This window comes from Thamnophis elegans, chromosome 2 (genome assembly GCF_009769535.1).
Source record: "Thamnophis elegans isolate rThaEle1 chromosome 2, rThaEle1.pri, whole genome shotgun sequence".
Classification (NCBI taxonomy): Eukaryota; Metazoa; Chordata; class Lepidosauria; order Squamata; family Colubridae; genus Thamnophis; species Thamnophis elegans.
The window spans coordinates 40,221,530-40,238,393 of record NC_045542.1 but is presented as its reverse complement, the minus strand read 5'-3'; the positions used below and the strand labels follow the sequence as shown (position 1 = coordinate 40,238,393).

General features: G+C 37.9%; 1 protein-coding gene across 1 annotated transcript in view; it reads left to right on the top strand.

Moving 5' to 3' along the window:
* Positions 1 to 325: 325 nt before the first annotated feature.
* LOC116504696 (ATP-binding cassette sub-family A member 5-like) overlaps positions 326 to 16,864 on the top strand; it is a 54,729-nt gene continuing 38,190 nt past the window's right edge. The window contains exons 1-9 of the mRNA XM_032211888.1: positions 326 to 412; positions 1,097 to 1,280; positions 3,686 to 3,810; positions 6,917 to 7,121; positions 7,700 to 7,861; positions 8,308 to 8,405; positions 10,357 to 10,586; positions 13,812 to 13,953; positions 16,075 to 16,263. Coding sequence (XP_032067779.1) covers positions 3,706 to 3,810; positions 6,917 to 7,121; positions 7,700 to 7,861; positions 8,308 to 8,405; positions 10,357 to 10,586; positions 13,812 to 13,953; positions 16,075 to 16,263 — 1,131 coding nt within the window. The 5' untranslated portion in view covers positions 326 to 412; positions 1,097 to 1,280; positions 3,686 to 3,705. The remainder of the gene's footprint in view (positions 413 to 1,096; positions 1,281 to 3,685; positions 3,811 to 6,916; positions 7,122 to 7,699; positions 7,862 to 8,307; positions 8,406 to 10,356; positions 10,587 to 13,811; positions 13,954 to 16,074; positions 16,264 to 16,864) is intronic.

The following is a 16,864-nucleotide window of genomic DNA, read 5'->3' as shown; positions in this document are numbered from 1 at the left end:
CATTGAACCCTGATGCAATTAAGGACTCAGATTGGAGGCAAACCCCCACTTTTAATCCTTTTCCTTCTCCTTTCCTTCTTTCCTTTCCTGTTCCTTTCCTCTTTTTCCCCAAGAAAAGTTGGGGAAAACTTGCTCCTAATAAAGTTCCTACCTTTATTTCCACCCACACCGCCGGCAAGCAGTTAAGAAGGCGGCGGCGGCATCATGCCCTGCAGCAACTCCGCTGCCAAGGGGACAACCGAGGAAGCGCTCCGCCCTGAGGCGGCTCAGGAAAGCGAGTGTGGGAGCCCGACTTTGGCGTCCGCCAATCCGAATCGACGAGGAGGCGCTGCAGCGCAGGGAGCGCCGCTGGTGGCCCTTAAGGCTGCTTTCCGGCTGCGCATCTAACGGGATCGAGAGGCAGCGGACTGAGGTAGCAGCAGGCACGGGAAGACAGCAGCGCCGCGTAACGTAAAAAAGTGGGGAGGAGAGGAAGGCGGGAGAAGAAAGAGGGGTGAGGGGATGAGAGGGGGCGGGAGAGGAAAAAAGCGGAGTCAGGAAAGATGAGGAACCGCGCACAATTTGGGGCGGGGGTTTAGGGAGAGCTGCTCCCTCCCTCTGGGCGGGGAGGCTGCGTAAAGAGGGCATCACTCTGCTCGCTTTGCCAGCCGCGGAGACACAGCGCAGCGCCGCCGGCACTTGCTCCAATGGCGCCACTTTAAACCGAGCCGCTGCCTCCGTGACTAAGCAAAACCTGAAGGGTGTCGAAGCGGTGTGAAGGGGGGGGGGGTTAAATAAAAATAAGCACCTCTTCGTTCTGCTTCTGTGCCCCCCTTGAAAACTTATTTTAGGCTGGCTTCCTGCTGAGGGAAACGCCTGCCCTTATAAAAGGCGCAGGGTACGAACCTGAATAACTTAGTTAGGTGCCAATAACAACCAAGGTTAGAGGTGAGCTTCAGTGGGAACCTAAATACCCCAATCGGCCCTAATCCTACCGCTCCTGACCCCTTTAACCTTCTTCTGGCCTTTTAGTTTCTTTTACATAAAAGTCACCACAACTACTTTCTGATTGCCCAGCTGTCTTGTATTCCATGACTTTTCCATGGTTCTTTTACAGACTTGCCTGCCTCCTTGATCTGCTATGAGCGGGGTGTGGTTAGTTCTGGACAGGACTTAGCAGTGCTGTGAATGGAGCCTCACAAAGTGATCTCTGCCTTTTGATTCCTTCTGGGAGTATGCATTGATGTTTGACTTCCGCGGAAGTGACTTGTCATTTAACTGAGTGCTGATTTTTTAAAAAGGTAAGGGGCAGAAGTAAAGTTTAGTTAAACCAGGATTTAGGTTTGATGATTTGGTTTGGTTTGGGGGCTGAGGCATCTGCAATAAAGCTAATAGGAAGGACTCTGAAGAAAAAGTGTGTTAAGTGTGTATAAGTGATATACAATATTTAGTATTCAGATAAATTCAGTCTTATTAGATCCAGTTCCTTGGATTTTGTAGTCTCTCTCTCCTCTCTCTCTCTCTCCCTCCTTCCCTCCCTCCCTCTCCCTCTCCCCTATCATCTAGGTGGGGAAATGCATTATATTTGTTTTGATTTAGTTACTTTTCAGGATAACAGTACTAACACTAGAGTAGTTTGGGGCTACTCTAGTTGACTTATAAAAATAAAAAGGGAAAAAATGGGAAAACTGTAAACAGAACAGAAAGTAATAGAATAAAACAAATAATGAAAAAGAATAGATCAGTGAGAATACAGCAATGATACCTACAACGATGGATGGTGGAAAGCAGAGAAGAAAGTGGGGGTGGGGGGTAGGGGTGGGGGAGGTGAAGACTGCCATTGATCCAGAGCTGTTCAGAACAGAAAATTCATGTGGATGTTGGAGTGCATTGTTGGGTGCATTGCCTTCCTTGCCTGTTATAATAGAAAGTGAAGTTACCCAGTAGATGCTACAATATAATGCTGGACAGCAGCCACTCAGTGTGAGACAAGCTCTCATCAATAGTTAGGACATAGACAGTACAATATTGAAAGCAAAATACAGATTGCTCTATATAAGATGCTAGGGTAGCATCTTATGATGCAACTCTCCTTGACTCTTTAATTTGAATTGGAAATATGATTCGACATATAACAATGAAACTTGAAGGGACAGTTTACTTCAGCAGAACTTCAAGCAATGCACTCTTAAAATGCAATCACAAATTGATTTGCCCAGTTCCTGTTTCTTTCTCCCATAAAGATGATTTGAAATGTGTCATTGCAGATAAATGATTTCTGCAGATTCTCAATATATTAGCTTGGTTGTTTCTTACTATTCTTTCTCATCTTAGTATACTATATTTTAATTTTTGTTGTACTCCAATTTTGCTTTAGTCTGGGAAACTGCTAACTGCTGCAAATCTGATGGTCTGGACTTGAGCTGTAAACCTCTGTCAACAAAAGCTCATACTCTCATCACTATGTGCTTAGACTACTATAATGCACTCCACACCAGCTTGCCTCTAAAGATAAACTACAAAATGTGGCATGGAGTATTGATCTATCAAGCCTTTAAACCTCAGATCTATGATACCTCAGGGTCCCTTTACTTCAGGTTAAAGCCTTCCAGCCCATGCATGCAAGCTAAGAGAGAATGCTTAAGGCCCCTGCATAAGGAAAGAGCAAAGAGATATGCAGTGATGCTGCTATGTTGGGGAACACATTCCCCTGGAAATGTACCCACCATCCACCTCATTTGTTTTCCTCAAACTCTTTTATATTAAGCAATTGATGATTTCATTACAATATTCTTGTTATAAATGCAAGCATTGGATTCCCATTTATATTAGGTTGATTATCATGTTCTGCATATTCAGCTTTTTATTTTGTTACAAACTGCCTAGTTGGCAGTTTATAACAAAAACTGCATAATTTTGTATTTATATATTTATTTATTTTGTCATGTTTATGTAGTGTATTTTGGAAGTGGTGACCTTTTCAGAGCTGTATGCAATGGAATTTCATTTTAATGTATGCTAATTAGCATGCATTCAAGTGACAATAAAGTTATTCTATGTCTAAGTCTAAGCTGGGTGATACATAAATTCTGTACATATAATGAAACAGTTGAGTTTAAGAATATACAGTATTTTTCCATATTTTTAAGAATATACCGTATTTATACCATGATTTTGAAGAGATAAATTAAAAAAAAAGTTTTTGCACTCTGCAGGCCTCCCAAACCCTCTGCATGCCTCTTTTGTTGCCAAAAAAAAAAAAGCATGCAGAGCTTTGGAAGGCTTGTAAAGTGCTCCTGGGGGCTGGAGGGGGGGGCAAAAACAGCCAGTTTTTCACTCGTTTTTGCCCCCAGGAGCACTTTGCAAGCCTCCCAAACCCTCTGCACGTCCATTTTTGCAAAGGGGCCGGGGTTTCGGGAGGCCAAAAATGCTGTATTCCATGTATAAGATGCACCCAGAGTTTCACCCTCTTTTTGTGGGGAAAAGGTGCGTCTTATACTCCGAAAAATACAGGTAAGCTCCAAATATTCTATTGAACATTTCCATGATAACAAAATGCCTTATAAGAATGATAATGTTTTTCCCCCAAACTTTACATTGCTGTTTTGGTAAAGTACCATTTGCAGAAATAGAAAAAATATAAATCTGGGCATTTAAAGAAGATGTAAATTAATTTTATGTGCACACCACATGCATTGTTTTTCAGGTTACACAAACACACACAAAATGTCTACAGAAGTTCCAAGACAAGGAGGAACATGGCGACAAACTCGAGTTCTTTTATATAAGAACTGCCTAATTAAATGGCGGACGAAAAGGACAAGTATTCAGGTGAGTTGATTAGAAGTATTGTATTTTAACCTCATCTCAACATTAAACCAAATGATTTATATAAAACATAGCAAGTTGGCATACAGGTACATTCTGTTAATAAAATTCCATATTTTAGGAGTGTAATACAATATCACATCTCCACTATATTTTTATTCAGAATAATGTTAACATTTGTTATGACAAAGTAAAAACAAACCATAAATGGACCTGGCCAAATCATATGAATCAGACAACCATTACATTTTTTACAATGTAAATATTAAAAAAATCTGATATCCACCCTTTTCAAAACATTCTTTGAGAAGTCCATTAATCACAGATTTATGCATTTCCCCATGAGAATTTTGAATGAATTAACTTCTTCCCTAGATCATATTTAAAAAATCATGTTTTGGGTGGGAAATGTATAAAATTGAATTGATGGTTTTACTTCAAATACAGAGCAGCTTAAAGTTCATGATGTTTCAGATATCTCTAAAGCTGATAAAGCATGAAGTCAGTTCGTTTGATTAAGACTTCATTTAATGGGCAACCACGTGTCTGAAATGTTATAGAGCACTGATGGCTAACCTTTCTTGGCTCCCATACCAAAAGCGAGGGGAGCATAGGGGGGTCGTGCACGGGTGTGCCACACCCATAATGTTATGCACGCGACCAACACACACACACACACACACACACACACACACACAAACAAACCGCTTTTGGCACGGTTGTTTCACTCTCCTCAGGCTCCAGAGGCTTTCTAGAAACCTGGGGAGGGTGGAAACAGCCCCCCGACCCCCCCGGAAGCCCTCTGGAGCAAAAAAGGACCTATGGGGAACCCAGAAGTTCAGGAATGGTGACTTCCGGTTTGTCCATAGGGCCAATTTTTGACTTCCGGAGCCTTCAGGAGGTTGCTCTGGAGGGTGAAAATGGCCCTATGGACAAACCAGAAATCACTTCTGGTTTGCTCGTATGGCCGGTTTTTGCCCTCTGGAGTCTTTAGGGAAGCCTTCTGAAGGCTCCAGAGGGCGAAAAACGACCCTATGGCCAAACCGGAAGTCTGTGGAAAATGCCCTCAAAAGAAGGCTGGTCAGCTGGCTGGAGCTGACATGGCTCCCCATGACACCTGTGGCACACGTTCCATAGGTTCACCATCACAGGTATAGAGTCTCCTGAAGGATTAGAAGGCAAATGATGCTTCTTGCAGTTTTTCATTTAAAAAATCTAAACTATCCTTTAATTTTCTCAATTTCCCTTTTAGGAAAACACACTGCTCTTTAAGCACACATTTTTTCTGCTTGCTTTGATCAACAGTTTACACATGACTGTGATCAGGTAACTTGAAAGAGCATATTGTTATATAGCATTGTTTAAAAAAGACATGGAGTTTATTTAAAACACACATGCGCACAAAGCTCAGTAGGACTCCTTTCCCTCCTTACTAATTAGAGAAGCAATTAAAATCTTTTAACAAGAAGCAAGCACACTGACTTCCACACTTAGTTAAGTGTTATTGCTTTAGAGCATTCTTCACCCATACTTACTCATTCCCTCATGCAATTAACTCAACTTACTGATGAAACTGGGAGCTGGCCATGCATCTTGTTCAAGGGTGTAAGGATTTTCTATCCAAAGAGGAAAATCTTTAATTTCACGTACGATTGCTAGGCTAATTGTATTGTCCAACTCTGATATATAAGATGGTGTGTTATGTATTTACTTCAACAATCAACACACACACACACACACACAAACATGTGCATGTAATATTCAAAACTTACCTGAAGTTGCTCATCTGTTTTACATACATCTCACAGTAGAGATGTAATGTACCATTCTGGATTATTTTTCCTCGGTCCCTATTGATCAGCCCATTATAGAAATAAAGAGGCATTTCCTGGAAATAAATGTTCCAGAAAGGCTGCATTTTGTGATATTCTGGACATGCTCTGGTCCAGATGTGGTATTCAGCAGGTTCTGAACAGTAGAGGAAAGTTTGAGTAGTTTGGAGAACCGGTAAATTCTACCTCTGACTGGCCCTGCCCCCATCTATTCTCAGACCCAGCTGATCAGGATGGAGTGGGGATTTTTCAGTATCCCTCCCCTGGAGTAAGGAATCCAATTACTGTTATTGTTATAATTTTAATCCCATCTTTTACATATTTTGGTCAGCTAAAAGCAGCAGACATGCCTAATACTCATGCCTCCAATTTTAGCTTAAAGTCATCTGCAAAAATGCCTTTGGGCTCTCTGGAGAAAAAAAACCCCAAAGCATGGGCAAGCAGGATAATAAAAAATATTCCAGGGAATTTGGGAAGGTTGTAGGGAACAGTCTTATCAGTTTGCCTTCGGATAAATGGGTGCTTTATTATGAATCCCTCTTACCAAGCCACCTGTTTTCTGAATGGGTGGATTCTAGGCTGTGTTTATCTGTGCTTTGTTTTGATGAAAGAAATGTCCTTCTGGGTTCAGCTCCAAGTGGGGAAAAAGACACTGGAGACATGGAGGCTGCTTGGAAAGATGGTTTATTGGTGGACAGGACTACATGGCTTGAGTCCTGAACAGAAAAGGTGATCACATGCTTCAATGTTGGTGGAGAAGAAGAGAAGGGAAGGCAAGGGGAAGCAAGGAAGGAAGAGAAGTGGAGTCTCTGGTTTTATGCCCTCTCTGGCTTTTGATCTTGAGCTTATATTCTGATTAGTTGTCAGACTTCCATGGGGCCATACAGGGGCAACTCTCTAGGCTGCGTTTTGAATCTAGGTTTGGTTGAGTTCTCAGATGCCATGTGGTGAGTTGGGTAAAGTGCCAATATTATCATGCCTTAATCCCATCCCCTTGGAGCTGAAAGGGAGAACTCTTTATTATGTAAAGGGACTGGCTTGGCCAACTTAATTTTTCTTCCTTTTCACATCCAGAGAAATATAATCTGCCTTTTCAATATTTCCTAGGATATTTCATTTTTCTGGGAGAGGGCTGGGTGATAACTTTCCACAGTTTAAAATATGTTTTTTTAATTAATGTTGTAATGTTGCAGTTGTATGTGCTGCACTTTATTGCAAATATAATTGCAAATGATTGTTTATTACTCATTTCTATTTTACTTTTCTCATCTCTGCAGGAAATCCTCATCCCTCTTTCCTTACTTGGTTTGCTCATTATCATAAGCATGATCCAGCCAAACAAAAGACATGACAGGATGCCAGATGCAGTTCTTTATTCAACAAATCGCACAAGTGTTTCTGAGTTTAATGTAGGCTACACACCCATAACTAATGTGACAAGAAAGATCATGCACAAAATGCGTTCAGAATACTGCCCAGAAGGTACTAAGAATCTGTATGGTATTTTGTCCTAAATAAAACTGTTTTTCCTTTGGAAGTTACAAACCTTAAATGCAAATCAGTTGTGATCCCCGCACAAAAATCTATTTCCTCCTATGTAAAGAGAATTTTAAAACTTGCTTTCAGTTTTTGGCAATTTAAACATGCAAAAAGTCCCAAACAAACAATAGGATGCTCTTTTTTGCTTCAAAATAGTATTGAAGAAGAAATAGGTTAAATTAAGTAGTTTTAAAATATAGCACCACCAAGCTTTGACTGCTTGACTTTGAAAGGACTAGCATAAAGTGTTGCATGTTTTACATTGGATGTTCATTCCTAATTTACAAGATGTATAAACTGCATGTTAAATCCCAGAGTTAATAATAACAGTGCAATTATATCATGAATATCATTTGGTTATTGAGAATGTGGCAATTCCAATATAGTTTGCAAATGTCATTATCCCTGGTAAGTACAAATAGAATAGTTTATTATTTTGCTGGGTTCACAAATGAGTGGAACATTTGAACATATACTATTGCACTCTTATCACTATAAAATAAGCTTTTGATGTTTTGTAGGAAAAAAGGTGCAAGAATTTCTAACTGAACAAGAAATGAAAGAAGCCAGCCTTCATAGTTTAGAAAACTTTATAGGTGTGATTTTTAAGGATTCTATGTCCTACCATCTCAGAGTTCCTCGACAAATGATTCCAGAATCTTCAAGCCATTTAGAATCAAAAAGTAAGTATATATGTGCTTTTTAGAAAAAACAGAGCACTTATCTTGCCTAATTTTGTGCAATGTTGAAATAAGAATGTAAGGAATTTATTCTATAAAAATAGTATAATAAAACTGTTTAGTAGTAATAGGTAGTAAGAGGTATTGGATGTGATTTTAGGTCATGCAAATTATGTAATTTGGTGAAAGGGATGACATATCAAAGGAGTAAATATAGCAAGATCATTAAATAGATGTTTTTATATTTCTGGAGATTTGAATTATTATTGGCCATCATAGATCCATTGGGCCATTTGTCCATCACATCATGGTATAGAACAAGGGAGATACAGTGAGTTCACAAGATTGTTGGGATTTGAAGATATAGAATAGAAACAGCCCAGTTTTAGCATATTTAAACAATTAAAGTAAGCTAATATTTTCTTTCATATAATTTGTTTTTTCCACAGCTAGTTGTTCGAAGTTTTCTGAAATGTGTGAAGCTGAAGTATACTGGAACCATGGATTTACAGCACTACAGATCTGCATTGATGCAGCAATTATAGAAGTAAATGTTGAATAATTTAGAATTTTATACAGTTGAAGTTTTTAAAAAGTACTGGTTTTTTTCCTTGAATTTTGACAGTGGCTGGGTTATTTATCACATAAGTTGTTATTTATTAAAGTGATTAATTGAATAAATTGTAGCTGGTTAAGTTCACAATCAGTAGTAAGAAAATATGGTTTACAGTGGCTTAGATTTACCATACTAAACCAAGATACATAAGCCCCATTTGTATGTAGTGTGGCATATAAACATTGGCAGCATTCATTCATATCTGAGAAGATATAAATTAGGATTTCTCTATTAGGAGCAAAGCATTCTCAGACTCCTACGAAACAATTAATAAAACTCCCAGTGTTTCAAAGTTTAATATAAATAATTAGTAATTTATTTGTTTCCATTTCCAAGGAAAGAACTGGTCCTACTAAATTGCTGTTCAATATAATTTTAATATCTGTACACTACTAAAACTCTTTGCTGTGTAACCTTTAACTGGATGAAATAGGGCATCATAGGGCAAACTTTTTTTTAACCAAGTACTTCAAATGGGCTAACTAATAGAGTACATCCAAAATCTGGGACTAATGACTCTTATGCAATTGAAATTTGATAAATTTTATAAAACATTTTAAAACATAAAAGTTATAAAGCATTTTATGATATAAAATATTTTTCGGACTATAAGACGCACCTAGCTTTTGGGGAGGAAAAAAAGAAAAAAATCTGCCTCCCGGCAGTTTGCCTCCTTCCAGGAAATAGCAAACAGCTTGGTCAGCTTCAGTACAGCCTGATTTAGCACAAGCAGCTGATTGATGATTGTATCGGCCTCCCAGAATACTGCCAATCAACTGCTCCAGGCTGTGGAGATTGCCACCGCCCATCGTTGCTGCCACCTATTGCCGCCTCTGCACGCCTTTTTCGGCCTCCACATGTCCTGTTTTTCGCCTGTTCCAGGCAGTGGGGATTTCCGCCGCTGCCGCCTATCCCCATCACCTGGAACAGGTTGAAAATGGGACATGCAGAGGCCAAAAATGGAGGCGACAATAGATGGCGGTGGGGACGATCCCTGCAGCATAGAATAGCTGATTGGCAGTATTCTGGGAGCCTGATACAACTGTCAATCAGTTGCTCATGCTAAGTCAAGCTGTGCTGAAGCTGACCAGACTGTTTGCTGTTTCCTGTAAGGACGCAAATTGCTGGGATCCAGAGGCTGGTGGGTGGGAGCTGGTGGGTGAATGGGGCTGCGGCAACATTTGTTCTGTAAGATGCACAACAGACATTTCCACCCATTTTTTGTGGGGGAGGAATGCATTTTATAGACCGAAAAATAATACAAAATGTCCTAAAATATTTCTGATGAGTCATCTCCTAATGTTTGACTGTGCTATATATTTCCAATGTGGGCTATTTTAAGACAGATCTATCTCTGAAGTATTCCTCTGAATTTTTAAGAAACTACTATTGTTGAAGGCATTGATAAATATGGTAAGGAAATATTTCTGAACCTGTATACCTACCAGGCCTGAGAATCAGGAGGTGGGGCTGAGCACATTCATTAGTTATGTTAACTTGTAACTGATGTTCCTGCTTGTTTTTTAACTTCAGCTGTTGCTTTGTTTTTGTATTTTTGTATTTTTATGCATTCATATTTTTCTCTTAACATTGTTAGGCTGCCAAGAGTCATGAACTTGAGATGGGTATAAATTGAAATCAGTCAGTTGATCTGTTTGAGATGGTTGGGGATCCTGAATAGCAGACCTGAAAAAGCATAGTGGGTAGGTTGGGGTTGTAGACAGGAGGAATAAAACCAGGATCGGATTTTTCACTTGGGCGAAATTGGATTTTCCCCTTTGATATATTCAAGCTTATCTCTGACTTTGAAAACAGAAACAATCTGCAAGAGCTCTGGTAATATTCAATTTATTTTAACTTTTCCTCCCCTCACCCCTCAAAGTTTAAGACCAATCGTTCCATTCTGAAAGACCTGGCGGAAACAGAAGTTGTCATAATGGGGAAATCTGCTGCAGTGGAAATCGATTATTTTTTTCGTGGAGTCGTTCTGATTTATTTAGTGATTGCTTTTTCGCCATTTGGATATTATTTGACAATCCATATTATGACAGAAAAAGAGAAGAAACTGAAAGAATTTTTAATAGTGATGGGACTTCAAGACACGGCATTTTGGTATGTGACCTTATTTATTTAATAAATAAATAACTCAAGGCGGTGAACTTAACTAATCACTCTTTCCTTCTCCTATTTTCCCAATAACAAAAACTCTATGAGGTGGATTGGGCTGAGGGAGAGTGACTTGTCCAAAGTCACCAAACTGGCATAGGGTTTTTTGTCCAAAAATCTCAAACATAAACAAGTAAAAATAATACTTTCTCCAATACTTTTCACATATTGACCAGAACATTGGAGTATAACGGTTTTTCTAATTAAATATAATGCTCTGGACAATGTTTATATAACAAAATAGAAACTGCTTTGAGTGAATATGAAAGTATGTATAAGTTCTAGATTGTGTTGCTACATTATTGTTTGAAGGTTATTCCTGTGCTTTTATCTTTTTTAATACTTCTTATATACTATTTATATATTTTCTTCCAAATGCGTTAAATAATTTTCAACAACTGGAGTTTTTCCTTTGTGCTTTAGCCATCAAATAGGAATCAGTTCTTTTGAGTTAACAATTACTGTTTTGAAATAATATTTGTTAACCTACAATAGATATGGTTAATGATTATATAAATTAGATCTATAACTTTTTAATGCTACTAGAATGTTATAAAATTCAAATATATGCCAAAACAGAAAAAAAGTTTGGAAATAGTAGTTTAAGAAAAGTGGAATTTTTGAAAGGTGATTCAAGATATATTGCATCTTTTTGCTTATACAAAGCTGCTAAAGGTCATGAGAGAATCTGTACTTCAAGATCTTTTACACAAAAGTACTAATAGTCCTTGACTTTAAACAGTGACAGTTCGAAGTTACAACATCACTGGAAAAAGCAACTTATCACACTTAGCAACAGAAATTTTGGGCTCAATTGTGATCTTAAGTTGAGGATAACCTCTGTGTCATTTTTGACCATGATTGTATTTATTTAACAATGACAACACTGTTAACTTCTTTTAAAAACTGTATAGTTACACAATCGTATCAACATCTTGTGATGATCACCTCCATACAAAAACATCTGTACCACAATGCTTATAAGCAGGAACAACAAAGCGTTTATGTTGTAGGTAGTGGTGGGATTCCAAATCTTTTCCTTTTCCAATTCTATGAGAGCACGTGCGCAGCACTCAAAGACGGCCATCGGTGTCAGCGCTGGTGAGCTGAGCTGTTTTTTATCTCAGTTGAGACGTGACAATCTGCTCTGCCGCGTGAATCAGCCAAGCTAAAAAACAATGGAACATAGGACAGGGAACGATGGGGGCGGGAGGGCGAGACCAACCAGAGGTGGAATTTGCCAGTTCTCTAAACTACTCAAAATTTCTGCTACTGGTTCTTCTGAACTGATCTGAATCGGCTGAGTACCACCTTTGGTTGTAGGACACAACGAGGGATTTTAAAGTGCAGATACTTTTCAACATTTGTAATACCATAATAAAATTCTCTGTAATTTGGATCAGGCTCTTCTAAAACATTGCAGAGTAACAAATCAAAAAACTGATTATGGGTTTTCCTGGAATCAGCATCTTTCCAACTTAGTTCTTTGCTTAATTTTTTTCCATATGTCTTTGAAGTAGCTGTCCAAAGTATATGTAGTTCTCGCTTACTGGTTGCCTTGTTTAGCAAACATTCAAAGTTACAACAGTTGGGAGGGAAATAACAGTTTTGTGATCACTCCTGACATTTATGATTGTCACAGTGTTGCAGTGATCTAATTACTATTCAGGTGGTTCATAACTGGTATGCATTTATAACTCACATAATCCTATGGTAATGTGATTGCCATTTGCAATCTTCACAACCAACTTTCGATAAGCAAAATCAATGGAGAAGTGAAATGATAAGTCACAGACATAAAATATCTTACTTAACAACCATGGTGATTCGCTTAATGATGGTAGCAGAAGTGAGATTGCAAATCTGGTGTGGTCATTTGATTCTTCATTTTAGCAATAAAACTGCCAGTGCCAATTGTGGTCAGTAACAAAGGACTATCTCCATTGTTCTGTTCAATCCATGCTTCTAGTTTTCATGAAACGATGGAAACTTTTCATCTTCGATACATGTTTACTATCCCATTCGGTTTTATTTCATTTCTCTTTTCCCATTTGTCCATATTTGCTTCCTGCTCCTTCCTTATCCATTTTGTCAGTTCTACAGTTTGTTATTTATTTTAAATTAAATAAAATTTCTATTTTCAATGCTATTGCTATTCTGTAAAAATTTCAGAGTGAGAATAGAGTGAAAGCAGATGAAACAACTGGAGTATAGAAAAAAATATTAAAACCTACTTTGACTAATTTGTTGGAGGAACATTTAAACAACTTTAATCAATTGTAACCAGATCTCAGTTTCAAAGTAACTAGTCATTGAGGGACAAACTAGAGATGGACTTAAGCACGTCATTGCACTGATTGTATGTTTTTTTTAGAAAATTTAGTTTTTTAAATTGGTGTTGCGTGGTTAATATTTTTTTCCTTGTTAATTGTGTCAGATTCACAAAGATTACCTGGACAAATCCCTGCAGGTTTTCTTGCTAAAGTTTTTCAGAAGTACTTGGCCATTGGCTTCTTCCTAGCCCTGGGAGAAAGTCACTGGCCCAAGGTCACCCAGCTGGCTTTGTGCCCAAGACAAGACTAGAACTCAAAGTCTCCCAGTTTTAGCCTGAGGCCTTAATCCTAAACCAAACTGGCTCTGTCCTAATAAGCATAAATGTAAATATAAATATACAAATAAAGATTATCAGCTGGGGAAGGAGAATAAATGGAGAATGAGTGGAACCTAGGAGGCAAGGTGGATTCCAGCGGGAAACTTGTGGAGATAATATTAGCTTTAGGATAAATCTCAGATTCAAGCAGTAATTTTTAGATGAATTTTAAAACAATTTATTTTAAACTGTTGGAATAGTACTTTTCATTAAATAATATTTGTGAATAATTATATTCCTACCACTAAAAAACATAAATCTAATATTAATTGTTTTCCACCCATTAAGAGCCATTACTTAATAGAAAACTATCTTCTTTTGAAGTTTAATTAATCTAATATGTTATTTTGTACTATTATGATATCTACTACAGTTCTATGTTTCTTTGCTTTATTTATTTCATGTAAGAACTTCTGAAAGTGCTGGCCCTCTTCATTGCCCTGAATATTTTCTTTTAAATTAATAATTTGCATGGGTTTCTTTAAATTCACGAATCTTTGTTTTGTGCTTCTTTTTTCTAGGCTGTCTTGGGTCTTGCTATACTCCAGTCTGATATTTGTTATGTCCTTTCTCATGTCGATCATTGCAACATTCTCTTCACTCTTTCCTCAAAGTAGCAGCTTTGTGATATTTCTTCTTTTTTTCCTATATGGAATATCCTCCGTAAGTGTGTGTGTGTGTATTTGTGTGTGAATGCACTCCTTTTTACTCTGTTGTGGATATTGTATTAACAATAGTGAGTTCACCTGGCTGTTGATGTTCCTAGGGAATAATTCTAGGATCTTTTCACAAAGTTAGCCAACAATTCAGACATTTACATTTGGGATATATGCTAGGGTTAGTGTAGTTCTGGCATATGTATTGTTTTAAACAACGAACAGCACAGGAAAATGGGTAATTATCCAAATCATTTATAAGTATTCTGCCACATCAGGAACGGTATTATATGTGGATATTCAACACTTCCCAAGTAATCGGAAAAAGTTGCTTTAAAACATGTGGGAACAAGAATGTAGAAGCTATTCACAACTCAGGATCCCGGAACTGTCTTCTGCAGCTTTTACATAATTCTGGGAAAAGCCATGGCTGTTTTAAAGAAATATAGATAAAGCTATATTCATATTCCTGTACACTTTGAAAGAACTTTTTGAAATAAATTCCAATGAATTTCAGTCTTAAGGGTAATACCCCATTACTACGCATTGCCCATTCATGAAAAACCCATTCAGTTAAGAAATAATTATTGCAAAGGTAATCTTAAGCTTAGGACTGATCACTTAGCGGCCATTTAAATTTACAACAGATCTCCCCCCAAAGGTACTTACAACACTGTTCTGACAGCTAAGGCCACTACCACCCCTGCAGTCATGTGACTCAGTGATGGGTTGCAATTTATTTTACTACCGGTTTGCTCGTGCGTGCACTTGCGTGACATTGCGCATGCACGGAAGCATCTGGGTGGGTGGGTGGAGCCTCCCACCACTACCGGTTTGCCCGATCCGGAGCGAACTGGCAGCAACCCACCTCTGATGTGACTGCATTTTGGGACTTGGCAACCAGTCTACGTTTACAGCTGTTTGCAGCATCCCTCAGTCATAGGCAGTAATTTAAAATGTTCAATTAATTTTTTTGGCAAAAATGCTCCATAGCAAAAAAAAAAAATGGTTAATTTAACAACTGTGGCATTTGCTTAACAGCTGCTATAAAAAATGAGTCAGTCATGTGGGTGATCAACTTCATGCTGTCACTACTTACAACCATAATGGGCAGGCTCCATTAGGGTAATCCGTTATGAATTACCTGTACTTTATCCAAAACATGAAATAAAAATATCATGGCAATTTACCCATGTGGCAAAGTGAGTATTATGTATTATTTATGTAGAATTTTATTCCCTTATAGAGCCAGACAATCAAGCTGCAAAAAGTGAAACAAAATCCCTCATATATTTTTTTAACCAGACAAGGCCCTAAAACAAACCAAAAACCTAGATTGCATCATAATATTGCCCATAACAACATAATGTGTTAACATAGCCATATTAAAACTATGCTCATAAAGAAAAAAGTTTAAGCCTCACTAAACAAATACGTTCTCCAATAATAATTGCATAGTTATGAAAAAAAGCTAGCTATTTGCCCAGGAAATCCCTACATTAAGGAGAGTATCTCAGTAGGCGATCCGCCTGCCCCAGCACTAAGGCCTTTCCATTATCTTAGTAGGAGTGATCTAAGATAGCAGTCCAAGCCTTGCAGTAAGGGGACATTGATTTGATTCTTTCTAAACATCAGTCTTCATGTTTTGGCTGCTGGTTAATAACAGTCATGTCCGATGTGTAAGAAGTGGAGGAAACTGAAACAGAACTTGTACTCACTTTAAGTTCTACGTACTGCTCAGTTTAATGTTCTAAATTTATAATCGTATCATCCAGAATGAGGAAGTTTTTAATAGGGACTTTGCTGTTTGGAACACCACAATTTTAGTGTGTGGGAGGTTTGAAATTTCAAATGTGAGGACAGTCTCTTTCAAGGGTAAGATATATGCATAGGCAGAAATGTAGCTGAAATCATACCATTGCTGTAAACAATGTACTCCCAACACATTTGCAGGACATTAAGTTGGACAAGTTGGCACACTGTACTCTCTGTAGGAAGTTCTGTCTGAGGTGTGAAATAGACATCACTTTTTGTCTTTTGAAATAGGTGGCCACATATAAAAATCTCATTTCGACATTTTGAAGTGAGATTTCCTGCACCCTGAAACGTGTTTTCTATTTTTCTTTAGATTTCCTTTGCATTTATGTTAACATCACTTTTTAAGAAATCCTCAAATGCTGGCTCAGCGCAGTATTTCACGACTGTGGCTTTTGGTGCTATAGGTGTGACTATTGTCCTGCTGCAAGACTTCCCAAAATCCTTTGTGTGGTCATTAAGTCCACTTTGTGAGTGCACATTTTTAGTTGGTGTTGCACAGGTTAGTAAAGCATCCTATTGGTCTGTTACTATTATTTGTGACTGACTGGACTTTATTTTACTTTGATACATGTCGCATACATCCTTGATTCAAACATTTAGCAAATGTAATACTTGTTTTTTAATGGATTTATCAATTCAAATGTGTGTTTTATTTTTAAAATGAGTATGTCTTGTTAACCTTGAAAGCTGTGCACTAATTCCTTCTTAATTAAAATTTGCTTAGAAATTTGTGGGTTGGCATTTGATTTCAACAAAAAGAACTAATTTCATATAAGCTTTCATTCTATACTGTATGTGTAGCATTACCACAGTGAATATACTGTTAGTATTGCCTTGGATCTAAGCATAGTTTTTCATGAGCTTTAATATTCGCTTTTGATATAAATGCCACTTTCAGTCAGCTTCATTTTGCTATAAATTCAAGCTGCAAAAACCCTTTTTCCTGCTATTCCCTCTTGGCAAGAAAATTTTGCACTCTGTTTTTCTTTCTGCTTAGAGTACATTTTATGTGCCAGAACCATGATGTTAAACCATATATTGGTTTCTCTGGAGAAATTGCTTTTTCCAGCATACTTCTATAGCAGAATGCAGTTGCAGTG